Source organism: Carassius gibelio, chromosome B6 (assembly GCF_023724105.1).
Source record: "Carassius gibelio isolate Cgi1373 ecotype wild population from Czech Republic chromosome B6, carGib1.2-hapl.c, whole genome shotgun sequence".
Taxonomy (NCBI): Eukaryota; Metazoa; Chordata; class Actinopteri; order Cypriniformes; family Cyprinidae; genus Carassius; species Carassius gibelio.
The window spans coordinates 6,426,147-6,445,222 of record NC_068401.1 but is presented as its reverse complement, the minus strand read 5'-3'; the positions used below and the strand labels follow the sequence as shown (position 1 = coordinate 6,445,222).

At 33.5% G+C, this 19,076-nt stretch overlaps 1 protein-coding gene across 1 annotated transcript; it reads right to left on the bottom strand.

Annotated features, from left to right (window-relative positions):
* Positions 1 to 55: 55 nt before the first annotated feature.
* camk1a (calcium/calmodulin-dependent protein kinase Ia) lies at positions 56 to 18,438 on the bottom strand. The gene is made up of 12 exons (XM_052558054.1): positions 18,318 to 18,438; positions 16,660 to 16,770; positions 9,471 to 9,602; positions 7,854 to 7,928; positions 7,585 to 7,723; positions 7,004 to 7,130; positions 6,702 to 6,777; positions 5,960 to 6,072; positions 5,597 to 5,675; positions 5,408 to 5,495; positions 4,105 to 4,276; positions 56 to 3,371 (listed from the first exon to the last, which is right to left on the bottom strand). The coding sequence occupies exons 2-12, from the start codon at positions 16,743 to 16,745 to the stop codon at positions 3,280 to 3,282; spliced, it is 1,179 nt and encodes a 392-aa protein (XP_052414014.1). The 5' UTR covers positions 16,746 to 16,770; positions 18,318 to 18,438; the 3' UTR covers positions 56 to 3,279.
* Positions 18,439 to 19,076: the final 638 nt, after the last annotated feature.

Sequence of the window (19,076 nt, the reverse complement as noted above, 5' to 3'; positions counted from 1 at the left end):
CTGATGTGAACTTTATTTGCACTGTACACACAGATTTTACTGAACACACACAATGCATAGACAAGGAGTGTTTATTCATAACGTGCTACTACCTGTATATCTTTAAGGGTACAAATCATTGGCTCTTCATAACTCCATCGATAACACATGATGCATTGCATCCATAAATTTGTAGCTTTTACAAAAAAGATGTACAATATATGTATACATTGACTTTATGTATAATACACATACTGTATTTGTGTCTCCTCTTCACTTCCTGAAGTGTGTGCACTTCCATATGAAAAAAAAAAATTGATCAAGGGAGGAATTAACTAACCCAAAACTGGGGTGTATACTTTCCAAAAGCCAAAGTAAGTCGTAGATGACTTCTAATGATATTTAATCAGCCCTTCTGAGGCAGTTTGCATAATTATCATAATGAACTGATTGCTGAACTGCTCGTTAGACCGTTGCAATTTTATACTAATTAAATCGATGATTGCACTCGGGTATGACGCAGTTCTAAAATTAAATATTTTAATTATTGATGTACATAATATTTTAGAATTTCATTGAAATGAATAAATATTACATTGAAATAAAAAGCATTTTACACTGAAAATCAAAATGCTGTTGCATTGACAACACTGTTCAGACAACCTAGAAATGGACTTTATGCAAATAAATGATAAATACAGTTACATCACATAGACGGAGTGTGTAATCATTCATGGTTTAAAGATGTTTTTAATATTAGGTATCCATTAGCAAAAAACAAAAACGTTTTATTTGTATCATTGTTGGCTTCAAGTTTGTAATATGCGCAAATTGGCATAGATATTATATATTATCAAGGTGATAAATGTTTTTTTTTTTTTTATTATTAATCCAGTTTTAAAATGAGGCCAGTATTGAGTTCTTAAGATAATGTTATATGTATATTTTATAAAAAGAAATAGATTAAGTGTCCACATTTCTTGTGACTCCCAAATGACTCGTGACAGAAATAGTATGTCTTATTTTATGATTAGTATTTTAAAGATAAGACTATGTTTATGTATATTGTCTATTTTGATCATCGCTCTTGTAAACATATTTTTACGAGGTCATGCAAACATTAGACGTCTTCTTCACAGGAGAACAGTACTGATTACGGCCAGCAACCCAAACAAAAGAACCTTAACCAATCAACCAATCAGCTCCCACAACAAGCAAAACATAGAATAACTGATAATCATGAACCGATAAATCATTGCGGTTGCAGAACTAAATCACTGTTGCGACAAAGTAGTTCATCAACATCTGTTCCCAAACCCTTCGAATAGGCAGAATAATTTAAACAGAACCTTATAAGTAACTGATTTTAAAACAATCTACAAATAGTGCCTCACGTGTGAACCGCAATACGACACTCGACTCACAACTGCAACAGAAGTTGATGCCAGCATACTCTAAAAAGCATAAATCCACAGCTCTCACAAATATTGTCTAAAATGGTGTTTTTATTCATTATTTTTTATATATATTTACTGAGCTTGTTGCACTGCATTATGAGATTGCTTTCACAGCAAAGGATACAATTTGCCTTAGATTTATGAGGCGTCTTAAAAGACATATTTTGGACCAGGAGTGTGCATCTGATTCCTTCTCACTAAACTTGGGCTTACATTTAAGATTCATGTATTTGAATTGTGTAATATTACCATTTATTTGAATTCCACAGCTTTAGTGTAAACAAACGAATAAACTTAATGTAATGCATATTCGTCAGTCATGAATAAATGAAATGGATACGATTTCTAAACAACACACAGAAAAAGCATGGCATAGTTTATTATGAACTATTTGCATCTATGGAATTTTATTTAAATAATTATATTCTCAAAATGCATTTATTCGAACTGCTTATCAGTGTAAATCTGTTTATTTAGTTAAAATAAAAGTACGAATATGGTTAGCTAAAATGTGCTCATTATATATTAATTTGACTAATAAGATAGATAATCAAATTTGATGTATGGGTGGTAAATATATAAAAAGCCTGGTTACTGTATATTTAAAACACATTAGTATTATTGCAAAAAATCTCACCTGTTTCATTTGTCAAAATTAGTTTATAAAAATGCTTTGAATTTGTCTTAATCTGTTTATTGTGCAAACAATCAAATTTATTCTGTTAAAATAAAATAAGAACATGGTTAAAATATGGCTTGCTCTAGAACAACCAATATTTAATTAGGAATATGCATTCGATAAAAAAAAAAAAATCTGATTTATTGATCATTAAAAATATAAACATGTTTACATTTTCTTAGTAATTTTACAGAAATCTTGCTACTTTCATTTATGTATGATTGTCAAATATGCATGAATTTTCATGTTAAAACTGTAATTCAAATAGCTGGATATTTTATATGCAAATTCAAAAACATACATCTTAAATTAAGATCTAAATCAATAATTTTTAAATGTAGGTTTTGGAACTGAGCTACAGACTACTTTTGCCCCATAAATCTAAAATTAGAACTCTTTATTGGTGGATATTATCGAAGTATTGCATTTAATCTGGGTGTAAAAAAAGCATCTGGACTGTGGCTCAACGCTCCTAAGCCCTGTTCTGTCCACACTCTTCAAAGAAGGTTTATACCCACAACAAGTTTCTGTGATCTCCGTTTGGAAATACAGCTTGGAAATACTCCTGCCCTGACTTCATATGCAGCTTTGTACCAGTCTGAACCAGATCACAAACTCAACAACATGGACACCTCTCTACCCAACAGACCTTACAAAACAAAACCACAATGTATTAAGGCCTAAAAATAATATAATTATCTTTTTTTTTTTTCTGATGAACTTCTCGCCTGAGCAAGTGGGGCTTATTAAGACACTAATATTTGTTGAGACATTGTATAACTAGTGGCTTTCCAAGAAAGTCCAAATTGCTACGGGGTACAGACCTGAACTTTTTCTTAAAAAAAGAATGGTAATAAAATAAACAACATATACAAACAAATAATTAAACCTTCCATAAACGTACAACTTAAACCTATTTTTGTCTTTGGTTGGGGTACAGAAATAGTAATCAAATGAAAACGACAGCGGAGTTACTATCTGTCTATGATTATACCCAAGTCTGAATGTCTGGAACAATGACGCTCTCCTCTCACGTCCCACCAGCAGCACTGGCTCCATCTAGTGCATGTTACCAGGAAAGCTCTGTGTTCCGGGTCAGACTGGTGCGATGGACGTGCATGGGTTCTGGGTTCCTCTAGGTTCTGCTGGGCTCCGAGTTCCGCTTCAGATCCTACTGGCTGGTCGGCAGCAGTAAGTACAGCTTCTGAGACTGTCCCGATCAGCACTGCCTCGACGCCCATCCGCACTCGAGGAACCTAAACAGAATAGTTTGTATAGAATAGTTATATATATATATATATATATATATATATATATATATATATATATATATTAGTGTTGTCAGTTTAATGCGTTAACTTAATTAATTAGTTATGAAAAATTTGAAAGGCAGTTAACACACAGGTCCCGCCCCCAAACCTGTATGTCTTCTAACATTTCATACAGGTGACTGTTGACAAATATGATGCAGGACAACAACTATAAATGCAGTTATTCCCTAAAATTCAAGATATTGGGGCAAAAAAGAAAATGGCCCTGTATGAGTTTTTGTCTCATATTTATATGATATAAACATATCACACCAGCAACTAGAGCAATATCACAGGAGTGCTATTTTTGTCACGAAGAACACGAGACCAAATGTGATTTTATACAACAGTTCAGTAAATAAGAAGTTAATATTGTGCTATATTTTACACACTATTGTGTGTTTTTGTTCAATTTTGTCAACGAAAAATATTACCTAAAAAGCTACAGCAGAACTGTGTTTAGTTTCTAAATGAGTTCATGACAAAAACATGACCTTGCTCATTATGTATGATCTTGTCATGCTGTGGTCGTTTTTCTTAAACACAAAAAAATCCAAGAAGAACTGTCACTAACTTCACTTCCTTTATTTACTTAACAGGCTGTATGTAATAAAATTGTCAGTTTCTTGTTTATGATGGATAGTATGTGACTTTTATTGGAGATTGATCTTAGGCTTACTGTTGTGGTCCTCGTCCTCATTCTCGTCCTCCTCGTGGTCCAGCTCTTTGGCGGGCAGGAGCAGGTGTCTGTGGTAGGGGCTGGTGCTGCTGATTTGGCTCGGCCCCTCTAGGCTGGTGCTCAGCTGCAGTCTCCGCATGTGTCTGACCACTGCTGTCGCGTTGAATGCTTGCTACAGGGACAAGAACAAGAAACAACGGGTCTCTATAATATGTTTACAAGTATCTTTAAGAACATTTCAGTGAGATTAACGAAGAAATCTGTTACCATCTACTGTATACACATATAAACATATATAAGACCCCATGAAAACCAATTCATTTTTACCCAAATCCTGTTTTTATTTTTTATAAATTCCATTTTTATGCCATTCAATTATTCTGGATTTATTTTATTTTTTTTTTCAGTTAAAGTTTTTCTGTACTCCTTTTTAACGGTTAAACTAAATTGTATCAAAAAAAAAAAAAAAAAAAAAATATATATATATATATATATATATATATATATATATATATATATATATATATATATATATATATATATAATAACAGTAATTTATTATTATGATTATTAAGTTAAATAAAAATGACATATTTAGGGCCCTATGAAATCTATTTTATTTTCTCAGTTTCTGTGTTAATTTTAATTTCATTTGATTCCATTTGAATGGTTTTATTAAAACATATCTAATTAACTAAACTCATATAAACAACTTAATTTATTAAATTCTTTAAAATAATGAGGCCCAATAATGTTTTTTTTTTTTTTTTTTTTTTTTTACAAATATGTGTATTTAGATTTTTTTCTGGTAAAATCAAAAAAATCAAAAAAATAAAAAAAAAATCAAATGAAGGCATGAAACATTAATTTATCTTTAAATCAAATAATATTTAACAAACCCTTTCACGTTTTAGTCAAACAAAGTGCTGCACAACAGAAGTTTCATGTTAAAATCGTGGAAGAAAAATTGTGATTATGTTTTGTATTATTATTAGTAGTAGTAGTGTTACATTAAGAAAACCATTCATTAGTACAATTACATATTTCTGTCACAATTTCTTCAACTTGAAGAAAACTTTTATTTTGACGGGTTACTGTGAAGACCTTTAAGTTTCTGTGTTTTAGTAATTAAACAATAGTTTTTTGTAGTCATATAGTGAGACTGCAGAGGTTGAAAACATAACTCGGGTTTATAGTAATTTATTCTTGGCAAACCAAGTAAGCCATATTTAAAAAAAAAAAAAAAAAAAAAAAAAAATTGGGCTTGAAATGCAAGATGTGAAAAAATTGATGGGATTCTCACCTTCCATTTGCTTTTGGCAAAGTTCTTCTTGATCTGAGCACTGACAGACTCATGAATGTTCCTGTCGAGAGCCGTGTCTCCAGAAATCCTTCAAAATTTAGAGATGAGGGATGAGTGACTAATGCAATTTTGTTAAAAGAGGAAAAGGATATTATGATCGTAGATTAATATTTTTTTAGGTAATCCTACCATGGGTGCTGTAAAGCCTGTTCACATGTGTATCTCACAGTCGGATCTTTCTCCATCAAGTGACTGATGAAATCTTTGGCTAGGACGGGATATGAACGATAATATGTTTGTCAGACAATATTCAAGCATTAAGAAAATGCACAGGACTGAGCTCATCAGTAGCTCTGAGAAGCTTTTTCTTCACTATTGACAGACAAGTCGCATTCTATAAAAATGAACTCCGTTTAACATTGTTACATCACCAATGGTGTTTTTATTTTTAAAAACCTGATGTTGAGCTCAGTTGGTGCAGTCATTTGTATCAAGAGCTGGTCAAAATGATGGTACTGGATTATGACTCCATTATCATGACTGGAGATATACCTGAGTCAGAGATGTCGTCCCAGTACGGAGAGTCGAACTCATACTCTGCTCTGAGAATCTGCTCGAACAGCTTGGCGTCATTTTCATCATAAAACGGAGGGTAGCCACATAAACTGCAAAAGACATCGTTAACAACCAAACAGACTGTTTACTCCTCTTATTAGTTGGCCAATCATAAACAAACTAATAAATCAATATGAAAGATATAAAAAAAAAATCTCAGAACTACGTTATATAAACAAAACTAAAAAAATCCAATTTGTGAGATTTGCTAGATGCAAATGCAGTTATGAGAAAAAAGTGAGAAATGGAATCTTACAATTCTGAGGAAAAAAAAAAAGTCAGAAGTGTGAAATTTAGTTTTTTATTTCTTATTTTAGTGGCGTAACCTGGCTTCCAAAGAACTGATCATACAGAAAAAGAAATTATAAAAATTAATTCAATAATTAAATGATTGAAATAAATCATAAGTAAATATATAAATATGCACAAATTAATTGTTTTTGATATGACAAATACATAAATAACTAAATATGAAGTATAGATTTAGATCGAAATATTGATTTATGATAATTTATTAAACATTTCTCTCTAAATAAATCAATGAATTAATGGCGATTGACCATAAATACAAATAATTAAATACATTTAATACATTAAATCATCCTAAATAAATTCCTATAAAATTGACAATCAATCGATCACAAAATTTCGGTGATATGACAGATCAAGAAATACTCACAGAATATAAGAAATCACTCCTATGGACCAACAGTCTACAGCTTTGCTGTACGGTTTTTGTGCCAGGACCTCTGGAGCTGATTGAGAGGGTGGGAGAGACAGAGAAGCTTTCATTGTTTCTTTTTTTTCTCTGTTTGGTTCACTTCCCTTTTGAGCTTGGGCAGCATCAAAGAGGCACTTTCAAATGCTAGCACTTGACTTTGTACAGCATTTCATACGACTGCGAGTCTCTAAAAACCAACAAATTACTGCCCCTTGCTAAAATAGATGAAAAAAGGCAGGAAAAATAGCCCTCATTCGTACCTACGTATCCAGGTGTTCCACAGGCAGTTGACATCACACTTCCCGAGTCCTCGATCTTAGACAGGCCAAAGTCACTGATCATGATATTGGAGTCCTCCTCCATACTATAGTACAACAGATTCTCTGGCTGCACAGAAAGAGAGTGAACAAATATCAGCTGAATGCAATTCCCCCCGAATCACTTTAAATCAAATCATACCTTGCTACATTTATGGACATCCATTGGTGCACGCTTTTTCATATGCATAACACTGTGTTGTAATCAGACTTGACAACCGATAAATCATATACCTTAGTTTTTAGGTAGCATTCTGTGCAGTACTGTACACTTGTATTCCGTTCCAGCCTATTTCTGTCAAGTTACATTGCACTGCCTACTGTTAAATTTCAATCGTCTGATTTTCAGCTCCACACAGCTAAATATTAAACATTGAATACTTCTGTCAGTTATTTTGTCCCTTCCCAACAGCATTTGGCTTTCAGCAAGGACAGAAAAAAGATTGCAGACTGAATAATTTTCAGATTTACACCTGGTTAGAAAGGCAGTGTGTAATTCTATGGAAAGATTATGTAAGCATTACCTTCAAGTCTCTGTGCACAATGCCCATATCATGCAGATATTTGACCGCATCTAAAATCTGCCGAATGAGTTTGCTGGCATCTCTTTCTGTGTAGAAGCCTTTTTCCACAATCCTGTCAAAGAGCTCTCCCCCCGATACGCTGTGAAGACCCACACACACAAACTACAATTAGCACCTTTATTATAATCACACAAGCGTTCAATTGACACTGAAAATTAAACCAGCATCTTTTATACTTATTTTGGTTGATGTGGTTGTGAAGAACTCACAGCTGCATGACCAAATACAAATGCGACTGACTTTCGAAGATGTCTTCCAGTGAAACAATATTCTCATGTTTTATTCTGAAAAATAAAAAAATAAAACAGCAATGATTAGAATCTAAACTGGCAATCAGACTTACCATTTCAGCTAATGGACAGTAAAAAGGCATAGGATCCTTACATTAGGGACCAGAACTTGCAGGATCCAACTTGCACAACCTGCAGATTGATATTTTATATTGTGTATATGTTGATTTATTACACTATAAGGCAGTGTTACTTTTGTATTATTTTTATACTATTAAAATTAATAAAAATATTTGTAACTTTAATTGAATTTCAGTTTTTTTTACTTATTTATTTCAATTAGTTTCCATAATATTAATGTTTTTTTTAAGTTTTAGTTTTTGAATGAATTAATGAATGAACAATTGAACGAATGAATGAATAAATAAATACATTTTTGCCATGTGTGCACAAATACACGGCCATTTATTTTATTTGATTAATTATTATTATTTATTTATTTCAGATTTTTATCATCTAATTTCAAACGTATCTAAATACTGAAAACTATTTTGATTCATTTTAGTTTTACTTTTTTTTCTTTTCTTTGGATTTTTATCATTTATTTTCAAATTTCTTTAAATACTGAAAACTATTTTATATTAATAATAAAAATAATAGCTTTTGTTAACAATAACAGCACTGCTGTGAGGAAATGTAATATGCATGTGAAAGTCCCTGCATTGCTCTAAAGATCTTTTTATACTCTATTCATGGTGGCTTTCCTTCCTTCTTCCCTATTTTTAATGCTCTTTCTCGTTCTCTTTTGTGAAGCTACACCGGCTACACTCAAATCAGACATTAATAACATTTCGCTCTATCCCCATTTGACTTCCACTCTTTTGGTTTCTTGCCTTCCATTTTTTCACACCAATGGTGGGGTTCTCTCTCTCTTAATTCTATCCCCACTCCTCCTCTTTGGTCCCTTTCTTTCTCTCTTTCACAATACTGCTGCGGGGAACCTCCATCCCATCTCAGCCTCTGCGTGTGCTGTTGCCCTGGCAACAGAGTCACTAAAAATAGGACTATCTCCAGTACTCTTGACATTTCTGGTACACACTTCTACGATCTCTAAAGCTATAGCACATTTGTGTGGCACAGACAGCATTCACAAGAGCTTTTCTTCTCTCAAAGAGCAATCTGGCTTTTAAGAGGAAAAGGAAGAGACCTTTCAGCATCGTGACTGACAATTATCCTTAAAACTACCTCACAAAGAATCAAGCTCTTGACTGCATCCGTCCTATATCCGGCACATAAATCATGACATGGTTTCGCTTGATCTCAAACAGTGCTGTTATCTGTAAAAGAGTTCAGTCCCAAATACTATAGTAAAGGTGTGCTGCAGACTACAGGTTCCTTCTCTTTGGCTTTCTCCATGTATGATAAATATATGCTATCCTGAATTAACAAATACAAAAAATAATTATCAGCTTAAACCAGCCTAAAGCCAAGCTGGTCCTCAGTTGGTTTAGATTGTTGATCTGCCAGCTAGCTGTCCATCTTGACTATCAAACTAGGTTTTTGTTTTTTTTTAATGCTATTATAGCCAGTTCTGACCTGTGTAGCACAGCAATCTCATTCTCAATGCTGTTCTCCTTTCCCTGCAAAGCTTTCTTAGGGATGCATTTAATGGCCACAAGTCGCTGGGTCTTCTTCTCCTCAGCCAGGAACACCTCAGAGAACGCACCTCTGGAGGACAGGAAAGATAGAATTAGTGTTATTTGATTTTTATCTTCCCCCAGTGGACCTCTAAGTTATTGTAACTAATAAATTGACCAGAGCTGCATTTACCAAAAGTAAATGCACCCACGGCCTCTACAATCGAATTAATTGATCGATATTTCAAGATAATTAACATCAGTCAGTAAGCATAATCAAATATGATTATTTAATAAATAATGGTAACAACACTGATTACATTTCAATGTTCTAAAGAATTTTAAATATTTGTTGTAAACCATACATGATAAAAACTGCAATTGCATTTATTATGTGTGTTATGTTTTCCACCAATTTATGATATAAATCTGGGGTTTGCCAGAAATATTTATATACGGTTAAGAATAACAACCAGGAATAAACAGCATAAAATAACATATATGCTACCTTTCAAAGGTTTGGAGATTTTTGATGTATTTGAAAGAAGCCTCCTATGCTCATTAAGGCTTTATTTATTATTATTATTATACAAGAAATTTATCAAAAACTGTAATATTGTGAAAATATAATATAATTATATAATATAATATATTTTAAAATGTAATTTACTCATCCGATAAAAAGCTGAATTGTCAGCATTACCTTCAGAAATCATTCTAATATGCTGATTTACAGATCAAGTGTATAATGAATATAAAGTTCAATAAACTGCATTAAATGAAAAAGAGATCTTTTGTAACTCTATAAATGTAGTTACTGTCACTTTTGATCAATTTAATGCATCCTTACTGAATAAAAGTATTAATTTCTTTAATAAAACTCAGTAGGCCTTGTGTAACTCTAAAAAGTTAATGCACATAAGTTTACTGATGGATTGAAAGTAAATGCACTGATGCATTTTTACCCTTCAGAGGTAATTCAACTCTGATTTTGTTGTGTAACACACACAAAAGGGACGTAACTTGGCACTGGTGCCTTTTCCAGAGAAGCTCTCTTTTGTGTGTGTGTGTGTGTTGTTTGCACAACAGAAATATTGTGAGCGGCAGATATTTTATCAGGCCAGACTCTTCAGGTGGGGAAAGATGAAACCATGTGCTGTACGTCTACATCTTCCAGAGGGACACCGGTACTAGTGCCAGAAAAAGACAAACAGTACAAGCTGTTTAATCATCCAAGGAATGTTTCCATGTGTTTAGGCATCTGGGTGTGTGTTTTTTCCCATTTCAAGCATCTTTTCAGGATTTTACACGTTTGTAGACAAAGCACATTCATTCTCATTCTCTTTCTTAAACACAAAGCTTGTGTGTTAAAACAAGCACTGTCATGTATAATCTATCTGTCCCAAACACACACTCCCTAAACTCCCTTCTTAATCACAGAGGGAGCAATTAAACATACAATTTGCCACTAAGGAAAAGAGAAATAAACAAGCCAGAGAATAAATGGACAGTAGAGGAAATTTCTTTTCCTCACTTCCAAGACTAAATTTTATATAGAGGTAAAATCCTAATTATGATTTCATTCTTATTTTAGATGTCTCATACAATTCAAAAACAACATCTCCTACACATAAATACAGATACCCAGCTAACAAAAATACATTCTTAAAAATAAAGGTGCTTCACGATGCCATAAAATAACTTTTTTGTCTAAACGATTCCATCAAGAACCTTTACAACCACAAAAGGTTCTTTGTAGCGAATGAGGATAGTTTCCATGAGGATGATTTCAATTAAAAGGACCTTATGATATGTTGTTGTTGAGATAATAAAAATAAATCGGAAATCTCCAATGACCTGGAAGCCATGCTGTAGTCATGATCATGAGTCATGATCACAGCAGGGTTATTTAGTGAGAGAGAGCAGCTCAACAGTGCTTCAGCTGTCAACAAACTTTCTACTGGACTCGTATCAAAGACTTCTCAGACTGCCTTAAGTGGAAAGGGGGAGGTGTGGGGGCAAAAAAGGAGGCTGGGAAGAAAGAATGAAGGGAAGAAAGAGAGATTGAGAGGAAATGAAGAGAGCGGGAGCTGTGCTGTTGCCGTGAGACATGGTGTAATTAAGGCCTCCCGTGGCTTCCTGTGGGTAAAGGAGGAGGAAGAGAGGAGACAGAATGGAGATTAGGAAATGATACAAGACAGTCGATGTGGGTGTTTGGGTCTGTAAATAAGAAAATTGTTTAGCAGGGACATATAGCTGATGGAATGCCTTACATATGTTACAAGGCCAATCATTTTCCAACAGCAGCTCTGTACACTAAAATAGATAAAAAAATGCTCATGGTGTAAAGTGTTTGTCTACTGAGAGCTTCATAATCATGGAGATATTATAGTGTACATGCAGGGCCGTTTCTAGGCATAGGCAAACTAGGCGGTCGCCTAGGGCGCAAACAGCTGGGGGGCGCCAGTGGTAGAAATCTCGCCTAGGGTGCCAAAAAGGCTAGAAACGGTCCTGTGTACATGTCAATAAAAAGTGAAAAAAACATCAACAGCATGAAAGGAAAAATTACAAACATTCATATTCATATCAGTTTGATACACTAATGCTTATATTGCATTACACTTTTTATGTTTCATAAAATGTGGTACAGCAGTGTTGAACGACTCTTACTTTTAATTTGAAAGCAGTCATTATATGTCCATTTTTTCTGATGTCATAAAACATAAATATAAACTTTTTTTTGGGTGTTGCATTAGTGTTAATTCATTGCTTCAATAACTATAAGAATATAAGTAATTTAAGTCTAATTTATTTCATAAGAGTTTAAGATTCTGCCTCTGAATTCTCTGTTCTCTCTCTCTCTACACATACACATATATACACAAAAACGCACACAAATATATTATGATTTTTTTTTTTACAATGTCTAGGAGAGTTATTCAAGTAATACTGATGCTGCATTTCATTTAACCACTGTACCTGACCTGGAAACTAATCTGTGAAGCAATAATCCAGTCATTCAAAGATTTAGTGCCGGAACACGAGACATCTCTCATTATGATTTTAACTCCAGAAACAACTCAACATTTTATCTTACATGCCTTTGTCTGCCACAATAAATTATCAGTTTAATTTCTTACATTAAAATGATTAAATACATTTTTGTTCTCGGCAAATAATGATAAAATTTATTGATATCCCTTGTAAAAACTCATTTTAACAATGCCATTAAAAACTGAATAAAAAAAAATCAGCATGAATGGCCCGGTTTTCTTTTTTATGGATGTTTTCTAAAAGACAAGGTTGTTTGGGGAGGTTTTTCTGTAATTTTAGATTCCCTTAGAAAGCTGTATAGATTTGTCTGTTACTACAGACTGAAAAGCAAAAAAAAAAAAAAAAAAAAAAACTCTGACATTATACCAACCTGACAAATCTTGGTCTTTTAAAATACCTTTCTCATTTTGTTTAGGAAGACTGGGAGTTTAAATCAACAAAGGGACCTTTGAAAAAAAAAAAAAACAGCTCTGAATTTTCATTCATCCTACTTCTGTGACACACACATAAACATAAACCTTTATGTATAAAAAAACTTATCCTGTCACCATAGCAAACAGTTTCCTTTTACCTTTTCTGCCCACTTTGTAAATATGATGAACACTATAAATGACTAAACCAAAAACAAAAAAGCAAAGTCAAAGTGATGTTTGAATTATGTAAGCTTTGAAAGAGCACAAATATAAACAGTCACATTTTGTTTCCCAAATATGACTGTTTTCAGACAGCAACTCTGAAAAAACACTGAAATTTCACAAATTTCAACTATAAACCTCTTGTAAACAGACCTTCTTCTTACAAAAACAAGATAAGCAAACTATTATTTGTATATATTAGTTAGAGCAATGACTTAAGCACTTACACATCATAACAAAGTCTTCAAAGTACCACCTGTTCTTAATTATGTTAACAGCCATGTACATTTGTATAAAATGCATAAATAACAGTATGGAAAACAACCAGAATGGATAATGCTTACAGTAGAAATGAACTGTTCTGCAATTAACAGCTCCTATCTCTTTTTATAGCTACTTCAAAACACACATGTACCACTTACCCAAACATTAGTCGATATACTGTAGCAAATCCTGAATAGTCTACTAAAATTAAAAAGTCTGTAGTGTCCAATTGTAAACTGTTTTTCATGTTTTAATCAAAATCCAGGTCTGCAGCGAGATAAGCCAAAGCAGATACAATTTCCCCAGAATAAATCAATTGACTCCACTCAAAGAATTCACGGATAAACCAATTCCGTAATCTACTTTAGAAAAGAGGCTTTCTGTCAACATATACAGTTAAATCCTCTGAACAATGCCCTACTGGCAAACTAGTCAAAACCGCATGACACTGTGAAAACAAAGACAGGTTACAGATTTGCCTATGCAGAGAAACCGTTCCATTTTCTATCTACAGTTGCATTAATGCAAGATTAATTGTGCAGAACAGACAAAGAGCACTTTTTTGATTTATGACCATACAGTGTGTGGTCTAAGGGTACAGAATGACAGAAATCTTTTGAGCCATCTTGCTAAAGATCAGCAGGCTAACCTTTCCCACAATATTTACAAGTAGCTTATGCACTGCTATTGATACAACATTCCTCAAGAAAGGTCTCCTTGAAGTTTTGGAGTTTCCCATGATTCATCACTCTCTTTCTCTCTGTTTATTTCTGCTGATGGGGCAGACAGGTCCCAGCTGCAGCAATCTTGCCTACTACACAGTCCGCTTCAGTTCATTCAGCTCTCTGTAGAATTCGTTGTTTGCCAACAAAAGAAGACAAGCATGGACTTTGCCTCCCAGCACAAAGCTAAAATTGCTCATTGACATTGATAGTTCCATTGTACCATTTACAATTAACTGCACTGCTCCACTCCAGTGGAGGATATTTAATACAGCTATAGTTATAGTGTGTTCACTGACCATCTGATGGATGGAAGTGTCTGCCAAATCTTTATATGTAAATGTCATGTACAGTAATACTATGCAAATTCCGAGAGTCAGATTGCTAAGAAACAAGTCATGTTTGCAAGGTACAACATGATTCATTTATGAAACGAACTGTGTAAAACCTTTCTACAAAAAATTGTCACATTCAATTTAATGCAACAATTTATGTAACACTGTGTCTACAATAGAAGTGACGGACGTCACATTGCTTAAGGCGGTCAGCACTGGAAGTGTCGAAGCTGCAAGTCACCTTAGGAACAGATCACATAAAAAAGAAAATTCTGTCATCATTTACTAAACATCATTTAAGGCGATTAATATTTGAGGAAATTGCAAAAAAATATCTGATGAATAAAAAACAAACAAAAAAATCTTCTAAAATTATAGACTACGTGTTTTTTTTAAAGTGACTTTTGATCAGTTAAATGTCAAATTAAGTATACATTTCTTTCAAGGAAAAAGTCTCACCAACTCCAAACTTTTGAACAGTACAGTGTATAATATTTACAATTAATAGATATAAAGTAAAATGCGTACTCGTATTAAAAGGGAAATTAAAGTTTTTGGGAAAAAATCTGTTACAATAATAGAAAAGTGGGTTCTTTCAACTAACGGTGCATTTTCCGCAAGGCATCCGCCTCTAAACAAAACTGCACTTGGCCACTTTTTACACCATTAAAATGGTCTCCTTCTGTTTAAGTAGACATTTATTTGCCAGAATAAGCTGCAAAGGGGTCCAAACGTTATTCTGAAGGTATAAAGGGCTGAGGTTTTGGTACAACAAAGGTCAAGACTGACAATTGCTCGACAGTGATGCTAAGAATGTATCTCTGGTGATCGTGTAGCATGCATGGCTCCAAAGAAGTGGATTTAACATGAGGCTGGCCATGTGAACTCAAGCTGAAGTAAGCATGCCCAAATGATTATGTTATGCCATCTGAAATAGCAGTCATTCTGGCCTCAGGAGGGAAGAGACACTCATAACAACCCCCTGATGAATATTATATGCTTGTGTATGAGTCTGTGTGTGCATGTCTGAAGGTTTCATCACAGCTCTACTAGTGACTTTCCCCTCAGCAGTGCCTTGGAGGTTGGCGATGTGCTTCCCAACCAGCATTCGGCGTCCTGCTTCTCACGTGCTTCGTGAAAGATCTTGCGTGAGTGTTGCTAAGATTCGGCATGGTAGATCAGTCTGTCCATCTGTTTATCCCTCTCCCTGGCTCCTGTCCTCAGCCATGTCGGCCAAGATGCGCCGAACGTGACAGTAAAATGTACACACTCTGCCCACGCACTATAAATATATCTGCGAACATAAAAGGGCTAGTGCACTTAGGGTCGACGAGCACTCTCTTGCCTTCTACTACGACTGGCTTCATGAATAATAGAAGCAGGTCTACATCACTTCAAAACAGAAATGTTGTTGTTGCTTTTGTAGGAAAGCATCTGGGAATAATATAAATGCAAATGTAAATTGAACTAATTCCCAATATTGACGGATAACGAAAGCCCTGCTGCGTGCCACACTGAGGTGTCATTAATCACACCCGGCAAAGCGAGAAAAAAAGCAACTGCTCCAAAAGAACATGGATGAGATCTGTTTCTGATGCCACTCAGTGCCAATAAACTCTGAATATTGTTTTCATAATGCCAACATGACATATTGTTATTCTCAATTGACTAAAACAAATGAAGGGGATCTAAGAAGATTGGGAATAAGAATACTTGTTGATACAGTAGTTGCAAAAAGTCGGATGGTAGAATGATTTCCATACAGAACTAAAACACTGTGAAGACCTGATTTTCCTGTCATCATTGGTTTTGTGTGGTTTAAATGTCCTTTTCGTAGTGTATGAAATCACTCAAATCAAGATTATTATCATTGTTAATTGAAATAAATCTAAAATCAAATATTTTGGAGCATAAAAAGCACAAAATTGACTAAAACAGAAACTGAAATAAAAATAAATTAAACCTAAATAGTAATGAAAACACAGAACAAAATTAAGAAAATGGAAACTGAAAATATAAACATAAAATCTAATTAAAAATATGAATAAAATTAAAGTAGTATAAAAATAATACTAAAATAACACTTGTTTCTGGCCACTTTCATTGTAAATCAAGCAATTAATTTATCAAACACTCACGTCCCCAAGACCTCCTTGAAATCATAATTTTCCTTGATGTCAGTGGTCTTCTTTTTCCATCCATTTTCATCCTCTCCTAAAGGCATTGTATAGTTGATTTCCACTCAGGAACTTAAAAAAAAAAACAGAAGTAGAGATCAATGAATAAAACAATAAAATACATAGAAACAGGGGAAAAAAATTATAATTAAGAAGTGTTTCTGTTTTCATGGTTTTTATTAAATCCTACTGCAATAGTGTGACATTGTTCAGGTGTTTATTACAACATCACACCGCCTCTGAAGCCTGCATGTGTGAATGCCGTCATCATGGTACCTGTTAGTCTTCTCAGTGCAGGGGAAGATGGGCCAAACCAATAGTTTGTGGTTGAATAAGGCATTTTATTAGCCTAAGCATCTGCAGGGACTGCTTGAGCACATTGTCATCTGTAAGCCACTGACCAGTTTGACTATTTATAGATTTTGAGATACATTTTTTTATAGGCAAACTCTATTGATTCTGTTATAAGGATGATTAAAATCTTATTTAAAAAAAATAAGAGAAAGTAATACATATTCACATCTTCATGAAAAAAAACATTGAAACTATTTTGTAAAAAAAAATATTTGTTTAAAACTAATGTATTAGCCATTCTAAACTCCACAAGTTTTACCTTAAATCCCCAAGAATTTCCTTCACATGAAACTATTGAGTAAAAACATCACTGTGATTTAAACAATTATTAATGCTCATGTATTTTTATTGTACATGGCAAATTTGTTCATTATTATGTATTATGTATCTGTTATTCTACAATTTATTAACTAACAATTAAATTGTCTTGCTTTTATATCAGTCATTGGTCATTCCTTATTCATTAGAATCTTTTTCATCTTTATAGACATTTAAAATAGATAAGCACCTGTCACGTGATATGTCTGATTGTTGTAATTCTGGAACTTGTACTTACATTAAATAATATATCATGCATATAACATAACATTTATCCTGTCAACATTCAGTTAAAGTACAACTTAGATTTTTTATATCTGTGCAAAAAAGTACAAAAAGTAATTTTATTGTATTATTTTTGGACCTGGTACCAAAGCAATGTGTGTTTTAACATGCATAGTAATTATATGCTATATCATGGAATATGAATATGACAATCATTCAAGACCATTCTATACCATTAGTACCTCACCAAATTACCAAAGGAATAATCATAAGACAAAAAAAAAAAAAAAAAACATCTGTTATGAACAGCTGTTCCACTGATAAATTGTAAAAATGCAATGCACAAAACCCCTTATCAGTATTTGAAAGTGCTCCGCATCTCGAGTCATTAAACAAGCAATGCGCTATGCCAGTGGATGCATATTGTTCGTGTATGAGTGTGTGTGTGTATTCAGACACTGCGCATAGATGCGCATGCAGGAGTCTGTTGCTACCTGTACTAATAATCTTTTAAGAACAGACAACGAAGCATTACCATGAATTGACTGAAAACAGATCGACGTTATCTCACACAGAATTCTAATATGCAGCATGGACTTGTGTATTGCCCACACCATGCATGAAACCTTGCAGTGGCATTGCAGAAGATTCTGATACTATATTAAATCAGTTCATACACTTTAACAGTTGACTTGGAGGAAAACTTAAAATAAATGCGATACCTGATCGTCTGCTCCTACGGACGGATGGACGGTCCTCTTCTGCCTCTTTATCTATCTGCAATTCTCTTTCGTTGCGGGATCTACCCTGACGTCAAGCAGCGACTGGAGGAGGTGTCTTTCATTTGACAATATAACGATACAGTCCGGATACTATGATACTATTCCCGAGTGCCAACAAAATAATAATAATTAAAACTATTAAGTTTTGTACGTAGATGTGTTTTGAAAACGCTTGCTGGATCACAATGGCAGGACATTAAAAATTACATTCAACAAATAAGTAAATAAATATCCTATCAAAACTATTTAAAACACGTACATTTTTGTCACCTTTTCATACATTTTAAATTTTCTGAAGTCTGAAGTTTACATATATACTTTATTTATGTCTTATAGCTAAATCTTATTTTAATTAATGTTTAACTAAAACGCAAAGAGAATTAGCGTTTTTAAGCAAATAAAGGGCTTGCCTGGGAATTTCCAATAAGTGTTTAGAATGCAGCATCTTATTACAATCGTTCTAAATGTTCTTTGAAAGTATTTAATTAATGAAAAAATGGCATTGTAATTTATGTATATGTAATTGCAAATGTCATTTTGTTAATAGCATTTATTTAGTAGGTCTATAAAAGTAGCAGTTTTAATTATTATTATTATTATTTAATTATTATTAATTATAAATATGTGAAGTTTAATTGATTTTTTTTTTTTGGCTCCATTAATTTGCTTTTATATTTTGCTTTTATAATTTGCTTTTCG

Coding starts and splice junctions, on each gene's coding strand:
- camk1a (XM_052558054.1), bottom strand. CDS start 16,745: ATGCCTTTAGGAGAGGATGAAAATGGATGGAAAAAGAAGACCACTGAC. Junction 9,603..16,659: donor TTCAAGGAGGTCTTGGGGAC/GTGAGTGTTTGA, acceptor CCTGTCCTCCAG/AGGTGCGTTCTCTGAGGTGT. Junction 7,724..7,853: donor TTGTATTTGGTCATGCAGCT/GTGAGTTCTTCA, acceptor GGGTCTTCACAG/CGTATCGGGGGGAGAGCTCT.